Source organism: Marmota flaviventris, chromosome 12 (genome assembly GCF_047511675.1).
Source record: "Marmota flaviventris isolate mMarFla1 chromosome 12, mMarFla1.hap1, whole genome shotgun sequence".
In the NCBI taxonomy this organism is placed as follows: Eukaryota; Metazoa; Chordata; class Mammalia; order Rodentia; family Sciuridae; genus Marmota; species Marmota flaviventris.
The window spans coordinates 51471909-51494051 of record NC_092509.1 but is presented as its reverse complement, the minus strand read 5'-3'; the positions used below and the strand labels follow the sequence as shown (position 1 = coordinate 51494051).

The 22143-nt window shown below is 34.9% G+C and overlaps 1 protein-coding gene across 1 annotated transcript in view; it reads right to left on the bottom strand.

Moving 5' to 3' along the window:
• Positions 1-797: 797 nt before the first annotated feature.
• The window catches only part of Wdr64 (WD repeat domain 64), a 128139-nt gene continuing 106793 nt past the window's right edge, over positions 798-22143 (bottom strand). Inside the window, exons 21-28 of the mRNA XM_027928668.2 lie at positions 21549-21654; positions 18247-18305; positions 14237-14346; positions 11015-11203; positions 8885-8990; positions 6520-6600; positions 5631-5735; positions 798-881 (exon numbers count right to left, since the gene is read on the bottom strand). Coding sequence (XP_027784469.2) covers positions 798-881; positions 5631-5735; positions 6520-6600; positions 8885-8990; positions 11015-11203; positions 14237-14346; positions 18247-18305; positions 21549-21654 — 840 coding nt within the window. The remainder of the gene's footprint in view (positions 882-5630; positions 5736-6519; positions 6601-8884; positions 8991-11014; positions 11204-14236; positions 14347-18246; positions 18306-21548; positions 21655-22143) is intronic.

Genomic DNA, 22143 nt, shown 5'->3' with positions numbered 1-22143 from the left:
TTCTCAGCCTTCAAAATTATGATACTTTGTTCATGATTTTTTACTTATTTAAAATTTGATTCTTTACTGATAAAGTTTTGATGTTTTCTTTCTTTATGCATACCGACTGGTAACATTGATCATTTAGTCCAAATACTAAAATCAATTAATTAATAAAAGAAAGTAATAAAAGACGAACCCCAGAAAGTTTAGATACCATTTAAGTTCTCTTTATCTGTACTAATTTCCAAACTAAATGTAAATAATTTGTCTTTACCTAAGAAACTGAATATTTTCTATCAGATAACATTTCTCTAAATGAAGAAGACAAATAACTAGAGGCTTGATTGTCACATTTTTCTTTTTAATTTTAATTCTCTTCATATACCTTAAAACGTGACATATAATTTGCCTCTGCCTGCATACATTCTGATAATAATTCTAGTTTATAAACTATGGTGCATATGGTAGAAGGTATAAAGCGAATCATAGATAACTATATTATTTTAGATCTCTCTATGCTATTGCTTTCGTTTGTTTCTGTGTATTTCATTTTGTTAATACTAAACAGGAAACATCTCCTATTCCGTAAATGGATTTCGATGTATGAATGACATCCGTGAACTGGCTGCTTGTCACCTGCTTGGTACTCAGAGCTGAGGTCACTAAAGCTCCCAAAGCAATCGTCAGCAACAGGATGGTCTGAGGATCCAGAGACCAGTGACTCTGGTGGACTTTCATTCTTATCCTGAAATAAGACCAGGGTATCATCCAGACCTTGTCATTTCATGTGCAGCAGCCAATTCTGAATTTCCTCTTTACTTGGTAATGGCTGGGAAGAAGGAAGAAGCCAGATTGATTTGTGGCACTAAATTTTTTTTCAAACTTCTCTTCCGTCCTCCCTGTGAAATAAAGGGCATGTTATTTAGTAACTAGATTACAGAACAAACGATTTTCCAGAGTCAAGTTCAAGTTTCATCACTACAGAAGTTTTTAATCCTCCTGGGGTGTGTGTGTGTGTGTGTGTGTGTGTGTGTGTAGTCGTTTACTTCACATTCCAATGTGTCTCCAGACAAAAGAATGCTACAAGTAGGAAGTAGAACAAGGGTATAGTAGAAGAATAGAAGTGAGAAGTTTTAAACCTACTTTAATTGGACAGTTATCCACTCTAGGGCTCAACTGAGAAACATGGAAAGGGTTAGTTAAAACAAACTTAGCTAATTAATAATTAATCTTAGTAACATCAGATTCTGCTGACCAGTAGGAAAATAAAATCAAGTGATGATCACACAAATGAGAAAAATGAGTTGGTTTTGAATTGAATATTTTTGGAAGAAAAAAAGATGAAACTTTAAATTCATTTAGTTTAATTTAGTTTGTATTAAGAAATATCTAATTTTATCAGTAATGTCCAACCAGCATTTAAAATTGACACCATATAGAATTTTGAAGGGCTTGGTTATATGATTTTGAAACACACATCAATTTGATGTTATGATCCATTGTAAAGAAGACAGAAGGAAAAAAAAGAGGCGAATTATAAGGTAAAACAAAAACAATAAACTACTAAAGTCCAGATTCAATCACTCAAAGATTCTTTAGGCTTAGACACTAGTAGGTCATGTGCCTGCTCCTCTTGCTCCCGGAGACAAGGTTAGGAGGCTTAGTTCCCAAGATCACTCTACTGAAACCAAGCTAAAGGAACTTCCCAAGCTGCATGGGTCCTTCTTATATTTTCCTTTTTGTATTTCTTTTATCTTTTTAAAATAAAGTTTATTAACTAAAAAACATATGCCTGCTATAATTTTCTTCTTTCTTTAACTATTTTTGGTAGTTGTAGATGGACAGCATGCCTTTATTTTATTTGTTTATTTTTATGTGGTGCTGAGGATCGAACAGTGCCTCAGGTAACCGCTCTGCCACTGAGCTACAACCCCTGCCCTTATTTCTTCAGACTTAATTTTTGGAAGTAGATTTGCTAAAGAAAAAAAAAATTTTGGTTTAAAAAGTGTTTTGATACACAAATTTCCCTTCAGTAAAGGACACAGTTCTTAAATTTAGAACTAAATTTCATTAATTAAATTTCATCACTTTAGAACCTTGATTCAGGTTTATGAAGTCCTGGCATCTCTGTTCCCTTATGTCTCCAACTCGCACCTCCCTTCTCACTGGAAATTGAATCCTGAAGCTCTTTGCCACTGAGCTACATCCCCAGATCTTTTTATTTTGAGACAGGTTCTTGCTAAGTTACCGAGAGTTTTGCTAAGTGGTTGAGGCTGGCCTCCAACTGACCCTCCTGCGTTAGTTTCTGGAGTCACTGGGATTACAGGTGTGGGCCACCACCTCCAGCTCAAGGCAACTTTTGATTTTCACGGGGAATGAGGAAAATATGAAAATAATGAGGCAAGCCCTCCCTGCCCTACCACTTGGTTAGTACATATCGTCCAGCAGAGTTAGCCTTAAGAGACCTGGAGGGATGCAGTGTGCCCACGGTGCCCCAAACTCCTCTTTCAGACATTCCTAGTGCCTGACCACTCCGACTTTCCCAAATGCATTCTTGCTCCTATTCCCAGTAGCTCATTAAGGCGTTTGTTAATAATAGATAAGAGGATTAGAATGTTGCCTCCAAAGAATATTTATATTTTTATAGTTTGGACTTTTGAAGCTCCTACTGTATACATTTCTAGTGATGGGAATTTGCGAATTCCTCTTGTTAGGAATTTGGGGTTAATAAAAACTCATTATTATATTCAGCAACTTTTTTCAGTGTCTTTTATGTGTCAAGTCTATTCTAGATGTTTTACAGGACAGAATAAGTAAGATAAAGTTTCTGCCTTTCTGGAATTTTCATTCCAGTGAGAAAAAAAATGAATAATTTTTTAAGGAAAAAAATGCCATGGAAAATGTCTTTAAAAAAATTCATCAGAGCCACAGAGAAAAATCAAGCTGGGAGAGGGGATAGAGAGTGATGGGAAGGGATTCTTAATGTTCATTATTTGTACACTCTCAGAAGATTATTCTGGTCAGAAGAGACTAGCAGCTCATCTATCTCTGAATTCTATTGTTTTATATTTAAATATCAGGCTCTAAAGTCAAACTTCTGGGTTTAAACCCCAGCTCAATTACTGGGTTCTTTTGGAATCTTAGATAAACATAAGTATACTTATGTTCTGTGCTTTTAGTTTTCTTAACTGTAAAATGAGTGTGATAATTGTAACTACTTCAAAGTGTTATTGCAAAGATTATGTGAAAGACTACATGTCAAGTGCACAGTATTGTACCTGGCATACTAATTTGAAAATAAATATTAGCCACTATAATTGACAATATTATTGAGTTATAATATTTCACCTAAAATAAAATCATGAGAAATTCTGTCATTATACATTCTTTTGAAAAACTAAGAATATGCTATTTATATATATATATATTATATATATACCATCTTTCACTTAAATAATTTTTCTATGATTGGATATGTGTCTATAATTTTGGAAATGGGTTGCATTTCACAAAGTTCACATTCTTCCTCTCTGTTTCCACATTTAAACTTTTTGAAAAGGAATATAACATGTGTTCTAATTTGTTTTCCTATATTATGAGTAGTATCTTATAATTTTGTAGTTTAATTTTCAGGAGATTTATAAACCATTTACAGAAGTTAGTACTTGGAGCCAGCATTTCTATATTTTAAAATTGCAAGTCAAAAGAGATTAGGATGTCTATTATTGGACTTTTTTCATAGTACTTTCTCTGCTCTGTGCTGTGAGCTTCCTGATCTGTGAATAGATTCCTGGTGGCAGTAACACTGCCAAGCACATGATAGAATTTTTAGGGTATTCCATAAATGTTTATTTCACTAAATTGAAATCTTGAATCCAAACTTTCTGAGGGCACTTTATGCCCACCTTCCTAGAAATGCTTCTTATGAGACTAGGCATTGGGTGTTGATTTATTGATTTGATTTCATCCACCATTTTCATACTTAGGCTGTTTGGCTTCCTCAAGTTGCAGAAAATCAACACACTGGTGGCTTTAATCTGTTTTGGTTTTCAGATTTTGTTGTCCTCTTCTAAGTACACAATTTTCTGAAAACAAGTTTAATTTTATTTTGGAAACTAATTTCAACCCATTAACCATGCTTAATTCTTTTCTTCATTTAAGCCAGAACAGTTTTGTTCTGCTTTGTTTTCAGTTCTCTGGATTAAACCCATGACCTTGCACATACTAGGCAAGAGCTCTACCACTAAGCTACATCCAATCTTTTTATTTTTATTTTGAGATATGGTCTCACTAAATTGCCCAGGCTGGCCTGAAACTTGCAATCCTCCGGTCTCAGCTTCCTGATTAACTGGGTTACAGGTGTGGGTCACCATGCCCAGCACAAATAATGTTTTTCTAAATTGTCTTTTAGTTTTAGATTATTTATATGATGGTGTTTCACCCATTACTTAAGACAATTCCAAGTAATAGTACTATTTTTATAGAAAACTCTTCTATTGCTGAAAGCTCTCACTGGAAAAATTGACGGAATTAATAATTACCAGGAAGCACTCCTATTCTCCTTAAGTACACAAGCTAACAAAATTATGGTAAAATTTCCCATGTTAATTAATTTTACTTAATTTTAAACACGTTTAATGCTTTTAAAAACTGTTGTGTTGTTGTCATTCTGTTTGTTATCTGTTATTGGATTAGGTGTGGATAATAAAAATTATGTTCTTTCTGTTTTTAATCTGACTTCATGGCAAGGGGCTTTATAAAAATCACCATGTGCTGCTAGATCTTCCTCTTAGTGTTTGATATATTTGAATCACTAAATATAAATCACAACGGATTAAGTCAGACCCATGCAAGCTTCTAGAACTAGTGGATAAGGAATAAGGTTTGATTTGTACAGACCATTAATCTACTAAAAATGAGCATGACATTTAGTGTGAAAAAAACCTCAGTTTATCACTTAATTAGCATGTGATAGTTGGCAAGTCACTTGATCTTGCTTTAGGATCCTGTTTTCTTCCCCAGCTCTAGGATGGAACTAACATTTTCTTTGAACTTATTGTGAAAATTAAAAGAATCATATATAAAGATACATTGTAAACTGTGAAGCATTTTATGTTTTTCCTGTTAATACATGGGAAAATTTCTTGCTGGAGAGCCAGAAGCTGACTGAAGCCATGGCTCCATCTTATAGGTGCAATAAGATTAAGAAGCAAAGTATGTAGCTCAGTGGTAGAGCATTTACCTAGCATGCACAAGGCTCTGGGTGCCTTTCCCAGCACTGCAGAAAATAAAAATAAATAAAATGAAGCAATGATGGATGTCCAGTGTTTGACTGTTGTATCAAGTTGCCTAGCTTCTAAAAGAGCTCAGTGAATAATTTCAGTTTTGAAGCACTAGCAGAGCTTCATTCACTCATGCTCCCAGGTTCTATTTGATTTTTGTCCTCTCTATCCAAAAAATTCATGATTTCCATCACACTGATCTAAGACACATACATCTGCAATATTCAGTAAAAAAGTATGAACAGAAATAATTTTAGGCCCCGAAGTTATGTTTCTAGGAACAGAAAAATAATTAAATAATTAAAAACCAAACAAAGGGGATAAACTGTAGAATTAGAATCAACTGTGGAGTTAGTACTAACTTACTTTTTCATGTTGAACATGAATTCCCTTCTTCTTTCCATCTGAGGATTCCTTTTGTGCTTCTGAACCAATGAGTGGAAGGAATCTTAAACTAGTGGGGCTTGTTACCTGTAAGTCATAAACAAAGAGTCAGACATACTTAATGTGATAACTTCCCTAATGTGAATTCTCGATGGGAAGTGAGGGGGAGAACCACACTTCAACAAGACCCCTCTACCAATTGCCCACTGTTAATTCTTAATGGTTTACTATTAGCATCATCTATTGCTTAAATCTTTGACACCTATTAAAATGAACATATCCTTGGAAAAGATAAATAGCATTTAAGATTCAAGTTGATATTAAGATGAAACATTTGTTCTTTGGTTTATTATTTCTCAGGTTCATTAATTAGTTCTTTAACACAGGTAACCTGGGGTGGACACTTGAAAGGAGGGATTTGAAAGAAAACAAGGGTTGGGTGAATCTTAGAGGACAGCACAGGCACAGTGTGATAGAGGTGACAGACAGATCAGTGAGGCTTAATGCATAGAAAGTTATTTGGCAGGCTCTAGCCTGCAGAGTATGGTGAGAATGTGATCAAAATGAGGGCAAATAATTCTGGCAGAAACTGGATCATAAGTCTATATGCCAAGATTTTATCCTGTGGATGATGAAGAGCCACTAAGTTAAAATTCAAAATAGCTACCATGTGGAATGGTAGAGATAAGCGATTCAAGCTGTTGACACCCAAAACTCTTCTGGGACTGGACATCAGCTGTTTATGGAAACAAAAGTGGGTTTAGGGGTGTGATTTCCCCCAACCTTGCTTGATAGTGCAGGGTGAGGAATAAGAAGTCAGCTTTTTTATTGTTTTGTTACTTCTCCAGCTCTACAAAATGCCCCAACTCACCCTGTATATAGGAAGAGAACCAAAAACAATCCCGGCCTCTCTGTTCTCAGTCATGAAACCTTCTAAGGCATGTCTGCGAATCTGTAAAACAAAGGAATGAGTGTTTTGTGAAAAGGGTGCATTCCATCAGTAGCAAAACACCTGGTTCAAACCCTGACTCCTTCACTTACTAGCTGCATGTATTGCTGTATGTATAAATGTGGCTGTATAACCAATGTGATCCTGCAATCTGTACACATGGAAAAATAAGAATTCATACCCCATTTGAATCAAATGTATGATATGCCAAGATCATTGTATTGTCTTGAGCAACCAATAATAAAAAAAAAGAATCAAAGGAGATCATATAGATAGCCACGTGTTAGCAAATTTAAGATTTAGTACCATTATATTCTTATTACTAGTAACAACAAGACAAAAGGGAATTGACTGAAAATAAGTGAATAGATTAATATTACATAACTAAGAATGAAAAGAAATGGGCAAAACAAGATTGCTGATGACAATCAGAGAATCCTAAGTGAAATGCATTTCAACTCAAATTTAGCATTGATTCTTTTTTATTTTACTACCTAATCAAGTAAGTAGTTGGCAGGGCTCATAATATTGGGCCATTCCATTATTTCAAGGGCTCTATAAGCGCTTTTAAAAATTTCCCCAAATTTATTCAATGTCTCAGTTGTTAACTGTTTTTTTTTAAATATTTATTTCTATGTTGGATGAATATTGCCTCTATTTCTAGGTTGCACTATTTCAATCCTATTTCACAAAACTGAGTATCTGTTACATATTATGCCCATAAAGAGCTTATGAGTTAGTAGTAGAAGTGGGAAGTAAAGACAAGATATAAATAAAATTGTAATTCAATGTAGAACATGCTAACTAAACAGATCATAAGACATGAAGAGAAAGATTGGAGAGCTTGGAGTCTTGGGGGAAAGTGGAACTCATTTTTATGGAGAATTTAAAATGTTCCTGGTATATATTTTCTCAATCTTCACACAACTTATTGAGGGATTTTCAAAATAGAAGATGAATAAAATAACTTATCTAAAATTATACTTAAGTCTGTTGGACTCCACAGCCTGTGTCTGCCCTACCTATCACTCTGTCTTCATGGAAAAAAAAATCTGAGTCCTATTTGAACAGAAAGGTAGGGTTTTAGAAAAAAAAATGAAAGGTATTAAATACTTATTAAGTATGAAGTAGATAGTGTAAAAGAATATTGATATAATGAACCCACTGGCCTGCTCTACAAATTGGAATTATACCCTCAAATTTGAAATCTTCAGACTGCAGTTCCCTGGCCTCTTTCCTGATCTACATTTCAGACATTGATGATTATCTTGAATTTCACGCATTTGATTTACTTGCTTTTATTTTTATATAATTTTACCTTATATGCTTTTTTTCAGAATGGGAGGGGTATACTGAATATCCAGAGGTACTTAACCACTGAGCCATATCCCCAGCCCTTTTTATTTTTTATTTTGAGACAGGGTCTTACAAAGTTACTTAGGGCCTCACTAAGTTGCTGAGGCTGGCCTCAAACTTGTGATTCCCCTGCTTCACCTGAGTTGTTGAGATCCCAGGTGTGTACCACCATGTTTGGTACCTTCTATGCTTTTTCCAAACCAATATTTTTTAGTTTTGCCCTTTCTTTTCTTTTTAACATAAACTGAATCAATATGTAAATACTCATATAAAACTTTTCTCACTCAGTAGTGTTTCACTCATCCATGGAGGTAAGTGTTAAGCTAGTACATTTACTTTCACTGCTGTATACTAAAATGATTTAAGAATATGCTGTAACTTATTTGTCCATTACACTGTTGACAAGTATTTAAATTTCTTTCAGTTACAAAGAATACTCCTCTGAGCTGTATATTCCTGCCCCCAAGCACATATTCAAAAGTTTCACCAGGGAATATATTTAATAGGGCATGACTATTTTCAACTTTAACCACATTTAACAATGCCATGTTGTTCTTCCATGTGGTTCTATCAAATAACACCATCACCATCGACAGATTAGTGTTCTGATTATAGTGAATATCATCAGACTTTTTTATTTTTGTCAACCTGGTAGGTCTAAGTGGTATCCCATAATATTATTGACGTGCACTCCCATGTTTACTAATAAGAGTGAGCATATTTTCATGTTTATTGGATTTTTATTTTGTAAAGAATTTATTCAAGTTTTCAACCATTTTTAATTGGACTGTTTTTTCTCATTAATTTTTAGATCTTTATAAATTCTGGAAAGTAATTTTTTTCAGTTAAAGTGTTCTTGTTTTTTTTTTTTGCTTTGTTGTGTGTGTGGTTCTTTTTTTTTTTTTTTTTTTTTTTTTTTTTTTTAAGCTACCTTTGGAGAAGAAAGAGCCTTGAAAAACTTAAAATCCTGTTCCACTTCAAAGGGCTTGGGAGGTGTGCGTTTGAAAAGTAATGACATTGAGCTCATCTTTCTCCATCTGCATACAAAGATACAAAAAAAGAAAGTTAACTTCATACTTGTCCCTTATATGTCCTGTCAACTAAACAAATACCAGTTATGTCTTTCCTCTTCAGTCCCCAAATTTCTAGGTTTTCGTGGCACCAGTACTAATGACACTATGTCTGCACCTGATTCTTATTCCATTTAGCTTTTTAGATTTTCCTCTAGAGAAACCACATTGACTTCTTTTCTGCCTGAACATTCCATGTAATTAAGTTCATAAATAGTCATGGGGAGAAGGGGGGGGACTGTATAGCAGAGTTGGAAAACCTCTTGTGTAAATCCTGTGCTTGAGTTCTATGTGACCTGAAGGTTCCCCTAGAGTTAAAACTAACTTATGGAGACATTTAGAAATCCACAGCCAGGCATTAGAAACATTTTTTAAAAGACAATAAAAATACATCCTGAGATGGAGTTACTCTACAGATAAGGCCAATTTTGCTACAGGCAAGCAAAATTATTTCATAGTAAACACAATGTGCACACAGATCCCATATTTAGCTTACCCAAATACACTGTAGCTTTTCATACTTCTTTATCTACCATTTACATGTATGCCCACTCTTTGTAATGGTTTCCATTCTTTGTTTCACAAGTATCTTTTGAGCTCCTGCTGGGTGCTGGCTCAGAGATAAGAACTAGGGATTTATAAAACAAGGAATCTATGCTCAAAGATCTCACGGTATAATGATGAAGACCCATATTCACATATTAGAAAACATTGTTTAATATGTCTTAAGTTATGACATTATACTCCATAAATTTGTACAACTAAAATTTTGAAAGTACTCTATATTATCTTCTCATATCTCCTTTTTATTTCTCAACCATTGCTATGTGATTTTCACCAATCACTTTACTGAAGTTACCCTCTAGAGTCATAAGTGACCTTTTTATGCCACACCCAGCATTTACTTTATTCCATAAATGCATCTTTCTCTACTTCTTCACAGAACACTTATCTCCTTCCTTGATTTCTACTATACTACTTACTTGTATTTTTGCTTTCAACATCATAGCTGTTCCTTCTCAAGATTTTCACTAGTGTCTCTTTCTTGGTCTGCTCTTTAGAAACTGTTTCTTGTTTATCGTATAGTTTTCTGCTTTTTCTCAATCAATACACAAGACCTTCATGACTTATCTACACTGAAAATACTGCTATGCTAATGACTTCAAAATCTGTGTTTACCGCTTTGACCTCTTTGAGGATATACAGATTTATCTGGGTGCTCAATAAATACCTCCACCTGGATGTACCACAAGCACCTGGATGTTCCCAAGCAAACCCTTCTCTTTTTTTCACACTTGCTTTTTCTCTTGTATATTCTGTTACAGTGAATACTGTAAAGCTTAAAAATTTTAAACTGACCCATAAAGAAGTCCATTTTCCCTATAGACTTTTCAAGCTTTATCTCCTATCATGTCTTCCCACATACCCGCTAAAAGCTAAGCTTAAAAACTATAGCACAGTTTCTCATTATTTGGTGCCTTTCTTTAGGCAATTGCCTATTTGGTCTTTGGTTAAATTCTATTTACCCTTCCGTTATTAAAAACGGGATGTTCCTAGTTGAGCGCAGTGGAGCACACCTGCAATCCCAGTCCCCCAGGAGGCTGGGGCAAGAGGATTTCAAGTTTGAGATCAGTCTTGGCAATTTAGCAAAGGCTTAATAAACTTAGCAAGATCCTATCTCAAAATGCAAAACAAAAAGGAATGGGGATGTAGTTCGGTGGTAAAGCACCTCTGGATTCAGTCGCTTCCCTCGCCCTGCCCCTACCAAATAAAGAATTGGATGTTCCTAAAAGCACTATTTCATGGAATTAGAGCTTTTTGTTCACATCTTTCTCCCTTCTGCTGGGTTGCAAAATTATTGAAAAGTTGTGGACTTTTCACCTTTCAATTCTTCATGTCCAGCAGTGTCACAGTATCACCATAGTTTAATTCTTGTCTATTCATCTAAAGAACAAACCAACAAACAACAACAACAAAACCAACCATCTCACCTTTCCCGGTCAAATATTAGAGGATATTCATATTTTTTCCTCTTGTCTGCCAACTTGTTTTCTTCTTTTATTTCTATGGGAGCTTCAGTAACATCACAAGGCAAAATGAAATCACTGGTTTGGGATAATTCAAAGAATCTTCTCTGTCCAAAATATCCACAATAATGACCATTGAGGGCATGCCAGAGCCTGAGAGAAGACCAAGGAAGGGAGGGAAAGTAATTGGGGAATCAGGGGAAGTGATTCTGTTCATAGATCACCTGTATAGTTTTTGGGGGTCTACCAAGGATTTAAACTCAAGTCCAAGTCTCTTCCTACAAATATTGTGAAACCTGATCATTGTGTCAACTTTTCTCCTAACCTAGGGCCTCAAGCATGCTAGGCAAGTGCTCTGTCATTAAGCTACATACCCAGCCCTCAATGTAAACATTTTTATCAGTTAAAACTCTAACCCACAACCTTTTAGGGAATGTCAGTTTGAATCTATATTTGTGATACTCATTTATCAAAGTTAGAAAACAAAGAACATATTTTCCCCCAAACAACCCTGCTCCCCTTCAAGCTAATCAGTATCCACATTGACTGTCTCTTGGTCAAATTAGGCCTATGTCTCAGCTGCCTACTTATGAATCAGTACTAAACTAGTGAGAGGAGAGACCTAGAGATGCTTTTAGCAATATCAAATTCCTTTCAAACTCCTTCCACAATTCCTACTCTCATGGAGAACCATATTAATTTTTATAGATGAGTTCTGATATAGGATGGCAAAAGAAGTAGGTTTCTACCCATATGTATTATTTCAATATCATTTCACTCCACATGACTTAAAATGATATAGAATATCATTAGTGGAATATGTGCCTGATATCTTGTGGAAAAACAAAATATCATCAAAAAGATCTTCCTTGGGGGCTGGGGATGTGGCTCAAGCGGTAACGTGCTCGCCTGGCAAGTGCGGGGCGGTGGGTTCTATCCTCAGCACCACATAAAAATAAAATAAAGATGTTGTGTCCACTGAAAACTGAAAAATAAATATTTTTTTAAAAAAAGATCTTCCTTTTATATCTTGATTTCAATCTCAGAGCAGGAAATGACAGAGACAGCAATCATATGCCCTGCTGCAATGACTCAGAAAGTGGACAAGCTAAAGGAACTAAAAGTAAGTAGATTCTACAAAGGCTAAGCAGTATCCTACCCTAAAGAGTAGTTACTGAGAAGACAGAAGTGGAGGTGTCAGTCTGGACTCCTCAGATGTGACAGTGTCCTGAGGACTTCACATGAACATCTTACATCCCTTACATATTTTAGTTCCTTAGCACTAAAGGGAATGAGATGGTCCTTTAACCCAATAAATCCCAAGTTGGCAATTCGGTGAATATTTCAATGAAATTGACACAAATGCTTTAAAATAGGTTAAAAATCATAACTTAAAGCTTATATATCCTTTATATATATTTTATATATATGCGGAAATATATGTATTAAGATACATATATGCGTGTGTATATATATATAATATATATAACATATATTATCCTATATATGTATATTCAAATGCTCTAATAATTCACCTACTATTTTTCTCAAAAGAATAGAACTCTAAATACATAATAATTAGCTCAAATTAACATAACAAATTAATACCTTTCATAGTGGTTTCTTTGTTGCTCAATTTAAGCTTTTATAGGTGTGCCACATCTGTGATAGTGGACCCAAATGGGTTAAACACAGAAGTTAGAAGGTTGAGGGACTAACTTCAGAACAACTCTAAATTTATTCTGCTTTAGACCTTGACTGAGTAACGTTTGGTCTCCTTGTTTCTTGGTGTTTCCTTCTTCATGTGGTGCTTTCCCAAGGAACTGTTTCTACTTCAGCTTTATTTCCTGTATTGTGGACTCTTGGCAAACTTGAACCACACTGAAATTTTTTCTTTACTCTAAACTCCTATTCTATGTCCCAGGCTTAAGCCTCAGTTTATGTTTATTTCCTACTAAAAATCAGAATCTTTCTGACAAGATTTAGAGTATTAAAATTCCCTGCCTTTTTAGATAATGGCAGCTCATATGAGCAAAAAGATGGCTTAGTTATGAAGAGAGCTGTAGTCTGAGATTGCTATTAATAAAGCAAGGCTCTTTGAACTGAGTTTCTAAAGAGATTTCTATTTAAAGGAATCATCAAAGTAATTTATCCATGGCATGGATAGATAGCTAGTTTGAATAGTGCTATGGTCTGAATACTACTCCTCTTATTTTAACTTCAATTCTTTTAAGAGCATAATTCATTAGCATGATTTTAAGATAATTCAAATAGACGAGCATGTCTTAAAGCCCAGTGGCTCAGGAGGCTGAAGCAGGAAGATTTCAAGTTCTCAGACCTTAACAACTTAACCAGATCTGTCTCCAGATAAAATTTAAAAAGGGAGGGGGATTTAGCTCAATGATAGAGCAACCTGGGTTAAATCCTCAGTACCACAAAAATTGAAAGTAAAATATAAACACCAATTTATCTCTAGAAATGTTATATTTCCCTTTTTCTCTGAAATATGTGTGTATGTTTTTAGTATTTTGTGTGTATGTACTTAGCATTTTATAGGTAATTAAAAACAAGTAGGTTTTGCTAAATCAATCACATTGTTAGTGAATTAATTGGCTCATAATTTACTTTCCCAGTATTAGATGATTTTGTTAGTTTTTTTTTTTTTTGTACTGTTTATTATTTTGAGAAGGGATCTTCCTGTGTTGCTCAGGTTAACTTAGAACTCCTGGGCTCAAGCAATCCCCCGTCTCACTTCTCAAGTAGCTGGGACTACTAGTGCACATCATTGCACTCAGTTAGATGGTCTTTCTATAGCTGTTTTATAACTTCTAATCCTAAGCCTCCTTTTGTGGCCTTTCCTAGGCTTGGGTTGAGCTCTCTGAGCTGCCTATCTGGTTTAATTCTTTGAAATAATTCTACAAAAGAGTTGCATTGAAAACATTTATTATTACTTTTAAATGTAGATGAGCATAACATTTTGTTTCCTTGGATACAGAAAAAAAAAATTCCAAATCAATGAGTCTTCTCAAAGCCCTTTTGTGTCACCTTTCATTTTTTATTAATTTATTTTTCTATTCGGCTTACCAAGATTTTATTTTAACCTAATACTTCAACATTAGCATAAATCCTTTTGTTCACTTCTCGTACTCAAAACCCTGATCACAGTAGGAAACCATCTTGGCCTACCTTATTGAGCCATCAACGGAAGCAGTAAGCACCACTTGCTTGTCTTCCACATAGATCACTTGAACAATTTCTAAAGAATGAGCCCGCCAGGAGAGCAGCTGCCTGAATTTCTAGATAGCAACAACAAGACATGTCTCTTGGAATAAGTCAAGAAATACAATGTTAAAATTGTTCTTTTAAGGAGCAGTCTTGGTTGGGTGCGGTGGCACACACCTGGAATCCTAGTGGCTTGGGAAGCTGAGGCAGAAGGATTGTGAGTTCAAAGCCAGCCTCAGCAAACGTGAGGTGCTAAGCAACTCGGTGACACTCTGTGAGGATGGCCTTAGGAATGAGCCTAAGCAACTCCATTTTAAAAACTCCAGTTTGAAACCTGCAGTCTCACTAGGCGCACCCACAGAGCCCTCCAGTATGGCCTCAGACAAGTTACTTCCCCTCACCCTGATAAATAGAGTGAAGCCCCTGGCAGACTGTCCTTGCCTGATAACAGGGAAAGGTGAGAAGATCAGGGTGGAGACCACCAGGCCAGATATTTCTGACCCCAGGGTAAATGATGTCACTGAGAAATCCAGTGGTAGCGGATAAGGTTGAAAGGGGGGTCAAATTAAGCATAAATAATAGAGCTGATGAACAGGGAGTCAGCCAGCTGTAATAGGATGCACTCGAGCTGGAGAGCCTGATAAGGACCTAGACTGGCATCCCATCACTTGTCATCATTCCTGATCCTCTGCTTGATCCTCACCACTCTCAAACTCTATCACCTCATCTGGACCTTGGTGAGAGCCACAACTTCTCCCTATGACCCTCTCCTCAACCGGTCGTCCACTCCATGCCAGGAAAAGCCTGGCTTGGTTCCAGGTCCAAGTGAGTGTGCATCTGTTGGACATAAAGTCTAAGGCTTAAAACTTTTTAACTTACCATGCAGAAGGAATGTCTATCATTAGCTTGTCATGATTAAGTGTGTTTTGCAGTGCTTAGAATTAATCTAGAATTGTTTGCTATGAATTAATTAATCTAGAATTGTTTGCTGTGAATTGATTATGTCTATTGCAGTGCCTAGCATTAAGGATTGTCGTTTTCTTGATTAAGAACCTATAGAGTGAAATTGTATTGAGTAATTTGAGTGAATAAAGCATTGAAAGGGGCAAAAACGCGTGGACATTCTTTGTTTCTCCCCTCAACTGCATAGGTCACAATTTTGCCCTATCTCTAAGACCTATCTCTTTAGACCCTATCTCTAAATAAAATACAAAAGAGGGCTGAGGATGTAGCTTAATGGTTGAGTGGCCCTGAGTTCAATCCCCGGTACTCCCCCTCACCCCCTGGGGGGGGGGAAACATATTTAAAGAGCAATGTTTGAATGGATGGTATAAACATCTGCACTAAGTGGTTAAGTCCCTGGTCTCTTGCTTTTGGAGGTACCCAAATTTCCAACATTAGCAATTTATTAAGTGCAAATACCCCTGGAAGAGGAAGTATTTTATGTCTTCAGCAACTGATCATGGAATTGAAGATTCACAGTTCTTTTAGCTGATGGGCAATAGATGACTACATGAAAGAATTGCCTTGGGAGAGGGCATGGGGGAGAATGGCAGAGAATATTATCAGGAACGAGATGACACAGAGCTGGTAGGGGAAGGTCAAAGGTAAGTCTGGAATAAAGAATTTTGTTTGCAAAGTCCATCCAGAGAAAGCACTGGCTACTTTGTTCTTCATTTGGAGTGTGTGGTAGGAGGTATATACTACACAGGATTAACAAAAAGAATGGGCCTACCACATTCTCTTTTAGAAACATTCATGAGGCTTCATTGGTGTGTCCCTTCAGGTTTATCCTCAAGTCTGGAGCCCCTGATGAGCCTCAAGACATTTCTAAATTATGTGAACTAGAATTATTAACTAGGGGGCTTGCTCTGCAATAATACACTTTTTTGAATATGTCCCTATCACTGATGAACCCACAGTAAGACCATACTGCTTCCACAGTTCTGGTAGTTTAGAGTTCTCCTATGAGCCTCCTATTCATTTAGACTTTAACAAGGGTTAGGGACAATTCTTCCTAAATTTCATGACCTACTGATTCAATTTTCTAGGGCTTTTCTTAGAGAAATAGGGTAAAATCTGCATTCTTCTACTTCACATTGTTTCAAAGCTGTCCATGAATATCTCGTCATTCAAGATTTCTTTCTCTAAATGCCATCTAAGGCAAGTGTTTCTCAAACATGGACCATAGATATAGTAAGACAGACATTTGACTTTACAGTGCAGTAAACATGTGCATATTCATGTATCTGAAACAATTTTCACAGAAGGATTCTTAGCCTATGTAAAATGTATACTAATATTGTCTATGCTATTGCTTTGCATTCCATTTTCTTCCATTTTTACAAAACTAATGGTTGCAACTCATTAAGTTTATTTCAGTGACCCCTTAATGGATTATAACCTGCAATTAGAAAGCAGAACTGTCTTTTCCTGAAGTGCGTGTATATAACCATATGTATGTAGGAGAGACCTGACTATCCCATCTTTTAGAATTTCCGTATTCCACAGAGCTTCTTTTTAATAGTAATATTAGGAATAAGCAATATTAACCTGTGATTTATAGATTTCTTTGTTACAGTTGTAACCTATAGCTGGATCTGGCTTATTTCACACATTGGTATATGTTTGTCTATGTAATGATGAGACATTTTATAACCAAGTTCTGTTGTATATTTACAAATAGGCTTCCATATACAAACTGGATAATCGCATTATCCAAGAACAGAAAAGGCTGAAATGAGATTGAACATGGTAGAATTTAAAATATTATCAAAATAAATTATTTTCTTCTAATTGGTGATAATGTTTTGAACTCATACAATATTGATAATTATTACTTGTAGGAGAAAACAAGTAGAAAGTCTTTTGCTATAAATGATTCAAGTACATAATTTGATTTTGTTTAGTTTATAGCCTGATTTGATTATAAGCAATCTGTGGTTATTGTAAATGAAACTTGGTATTTCATAAGATATTTGAACCTTATTGACTGTCATTTGGTAGCACTAAATGTTTCAGGTGGAAGGATCATTGAACTAGTGAACAAGAACCCTGTTCCTGGCCCTGACTTCATCATTAACTGCCAGTGTGATCTCAGGAAATCATTCTGATTTACCTTCTGCAAGGTGGAGAACATCAAACTAAAGCAGAACATTCAAACTTCATAAAAACTACACTGGATTTTTTAAGCAAAAGGAAAACCTCATTGATCAAGTGGATTAATATTTTAAAGAATAACCATTCTAAGACACTCTGCAAGGAACCAATCACATTCAGTACATCTATGTATTACTATGTAGGATTAAAAAAATAAAACAGTGCTTATTTAAGCTAATATTTAGCTTTTGGATTTGAAGTATTAACTTAAAGATAAATAAGACTCTGCTAAAAACAGTTCTTCCTTAGTGCAATTTAGTTAATTTTGGTTCTTTACCTATAATATATGTACTATATTAGATATTTACATTCACACAAAAAGTGCATACTTAAGTTTTATAAAATAAGAATGGGACATTTACATCACTTTAAATCTAAAATAAATTAAAATCTTCTTGAATTAGAAGAAGATTTACATTAGAGAATAGGAAAATTTTCTTGAAAATAATGGTTCTGTATTAGGCTTGCAAGGAAATATTATGGAATATCTTACAAGGTCAATAACCTGACTGGGGATGAGTAGATGATCTATGAACCTTTTTAAACTCTGATTTTATACATAGATCCTTACAAATAAGTCAAAACATGAGGAAGATGTAAAGTGACCAGTGGCTGGCTTACTCAACCTCCCACCCCCCACTCATTCATCCCTCTTATCACCAGCAGTTCTTTGTCATCTAGCTTAAATTGCAATAGTATATGTGCCTTAAAAGTAGGGAGTCTTGCAGTTCTATCTCTTTTGGAGTCTTACCCAGAGAAAAGCTCAATAAATATGTGCCAATTCATTTATGAGAGTGGAAAACTAAATTTCATACCTTTTCATCATGAGGTGGGTCCAGGAAGGAACTAATACTGCAAAGGATAACATGTCCTTCTGTATAAAATTTAAACATTGGAATCCTTAATCAGATACTACATTATCTAAATAAATACTATGCAGAAAGTCAAATCATTTTGACGTAGGCATTTATATTGGTAAATAAAAGGGAATCTGAGAAACTGAATAGGAAAAAAAAATTTTACTTAAGTTTTTCTATGACGCTATTATTTGGTTTCTGAATTAGTATGCCTCAATAAAGTTGTTTTATCTACTCAAATTTTTTTTCTAGAGATCAAAGTAGATGATGATAGAATGAATATACCTCTACTGAATTGAGTCCAAACAGTTACAGAGATATTTATCCTGTAATCCAAATGAAGTGGTATAATGTTATTTGAAAGTGAACATGGATTAATTGTAAATATACATTGTAAATTCTATGGCAACTGCCATACATATTTAAGAAAAAGAAATATAATTGATAATATCAGAAAGGAAAGAAAATGAAATTACACAAAATGCTCAATTAAAACCACAAAAGTCAGAAAATGAGTGGCAGACAGACACAAAGATAGAAACAAAGAACAGACTGAAAACAGTGACAAATATAGTAGGTATTAATCCAACTTAAAATGTAAATAGTCTAAGTACACCAATTAAATGGCAGAAGTTGTCCACAAAAAACACACGTTAAATATAGACACAGATTAAAAGAGATGGAGAGAGACGTATTGTAGTAACACTAACCAAAAGAAAGAAGGAATAGATATTTCAGACTGAGCAGACTTCAGAGCAATGGAAATTATCAGGGAGAAAAACTTTATTTAATTAAAAGAACCCCTGAAAACTCAACAATAAGGAAATGAACAATCCAATTTAAAAATGGGCAAAAGATCCGAACGGAAACCTCACAAAGCATATTAAAAGATGATCTAGAGAATACGTCATTAGGTAAATGAAAATTAAAACAACAATGAGATGCCACTACACATCCATTAAAATGGCCCAAATTCAGAACACAGAAAATAGCATGTGCTGGTGAGGATGTGGAATAGCAGGAACTGTCTTTCATTGCTGGTAGGAATGAATAATGGTAGGGCCAGAGTTTGTCAGTTTCTAATTTGCTGCTTTAACTGAAAAGACGCTGTTTCATTCTAATTTTCACAAACTGATTAACCATTTTAAAAACTTAAAGCTAAACACTAGAAAAATTAAAGACTGTTTAACATATGAATCTGCATTAATGCACACATAATCTTTCAAAGCACAGAAAAAATGATAACAAAGGAAATTTAGGATTAATTCAAAAGACAGAAGAAGAGAAATAAAAAGGAAGAATAAAAAATATATTATTAGATGGAAGAATTAAGAGCAACTATATTAATATTAACTTATATTAAAAAGCCCCTTATTGAGAACCAATAGCCATATTCTTCTCTAATGTATGTCACTACTCCGTTTTGCAATAAAGATTAATGCAGTGAAGAAACTTTTTAGTTTACCATCCCATTTATTGATTCTTGATTGTACTTCTTGCACTTTAGGAGTCTTGTTGAGGAAGTCAGTTCCTAAGCTGTCAAGACAGAGAATTGAGCCTACTTTTTCTTCTAGTAAATGCAGGGTTTCTGGTTTAGTACCTAGGTCCTTGATCCACTTTGAGTTGTATATTGGGAAGGGTGAGAGATAGGGGTTCAATTTCATTCTACTAAATATGGATTTCCAGTTTTCCCAGCATCATTTGTTAAAGAGGCTATCTTTTCTCCAATGTATATTTATGATGCCTTTGTCTAGGATGAGGCAACTGTATTTATGTGGGTGTGTCTCTGTGTCTTCTATTCTGTTCTCTTGGTCTTTTTTTTTTTTTCCCAATCCCATGCCAGGTTTGTTACTATAGCTCTGATAAGAACTCAAAACATACCAAAAAAAAAAAAAAAAAAAAACCCACACACACACACAAAAACAAAAACAAAAACCCCCAAAATAACCAAAATACACCAAGAAAACAAAATACACCAAAACAAACAAACAAAAACAAATGGGCAAAAGAACTGACCAGGCACTTCACGGAAGAAGAAATACAAATGGTGAAAAAATATATAAAAAAATTGTCCAACATCTCTAGCAATTAGAGAAATGCAAATTAAAACTACACTGAAATTCCATCTCACTCCAGTCAGAATGGAAATTATAAAGAATACAAGTAACAATAAATGTTGGTGAGGATGTGAGGAGAAAGATACTCTCAGAATACATTGCTGGTAAGACTGCAAAATGGTGCAACCACTATGGAAAGCAGAATGGAGATTCCTTACAAAAGTTGGAATGGAACCACCATTTGACCCAGTTATCCCTCACTGCTTGGTCTATACTCAAAGGACTTAACATCAGCATACTACAATGATGCAACCACATCAATGTTTATAGCAGTTCAATTCACAATAGCCAAGCTAAGCTATGGAACCAACCGATGTGTCCTTCATCAGATGAATGGATAAAGAAATTGTGGTATATATACACAATGAAATAATACTCAGCCATAAAGAAGAATGAAATTATGGCATTTGCTGGTAAATGGATGGAACTGGAGACTATCATGCTAAGTGAAATAAGCCAATCCCAAAAAATCAAATGCTGAATGTTCTCTCTGATATGTGGATGCTAACACACTACAAGACAAGGTTGGAGGGGGAAAAATAGAAGTCCATTGGATCAGACAAAGGGAAATGAAGGGAAGAGAGTGGAGAAGGGAATAGGAAGGACTGTAGAATTAATCTGACATAACTTTTCTAGCCTTGTATTTGAATACATGACCAGGGTAACTCTGCATCATGTACAACCACAAGAACAGGATCCTAATTAGAATAAGTTATACTCCATGTACATATAATATGCCAAAATACATCCCATTGTCATGTATAACTAAAAAGAACAACAATAACAACAAAGAACACACACAAACACACACAAAGAAGATTAATACAACATAAATCTTCAATTTTAGAAGGTAAAATTTTACATTATTCCCAATAAAGTAAGGTAAAGTGATTGGTAGCCATATACCCCTTTTATAGGTGGAAGAAATAGAATGGCTTGCTTGAAGAATTAGGAAAAAAATTGGTTCTCCTGACATTTGTTTATTTTTCCATTTCTTCAATATGCTATTCATAACTTTCTCATGCTTGAGCATACCTGTTAGACTTTTTTTTTTATCTCACTAAACATCACACATTTTTCCTGTAGTCACTTTGGTGAATGATTGCTAAGATATCTGTGGCTGATATAAAAGTAATGACTTACCCACATTTCCAGCTAATAGAACCCTGGAACATGAATCAGCATACAGCGATGTCAGAGAAATGGCTGAATGTTTTGTGAAAGGGAGTATGTCTTTCAGTAGTTTCCCCTGAATAAAGGATAATGAAAGTAAGGTTATTATAAATTCTACAAATAAATTTTAATAAATTGAATTTCTCTCTATGTAATACATCTCTTCATCTCTAGTACTTAAACATGATTCTCTTCTTCTTTTAATAAAAATAGTTTGAAACTATCCACAAGGACTTAGTTCTTTGAAATTAAATACTCTAAAGTTATAGACAACTATTAATTATGTATGTAGACTCTGATTATTATAGACTGCCTCTAAATTTGGGGTTTCCTATGATTCTTCATCCTGTTCCTCAGATAGTATTTTCAGTTACATAGTCACTTAAATGTTAATTTTAGGTTGAAGTGTATCTCCACTGGTTTTCACATAAATACTTGCCATTTCAGAAATATCTATTTTTTCAATATTGATGCAAGATAAGGGATTGTGAGAGATTCAGATTCACACAGATTGTTTTTCAGTGCTTAGTATAAACCAGCTCTGGGAAGGACTTTTACACATGTT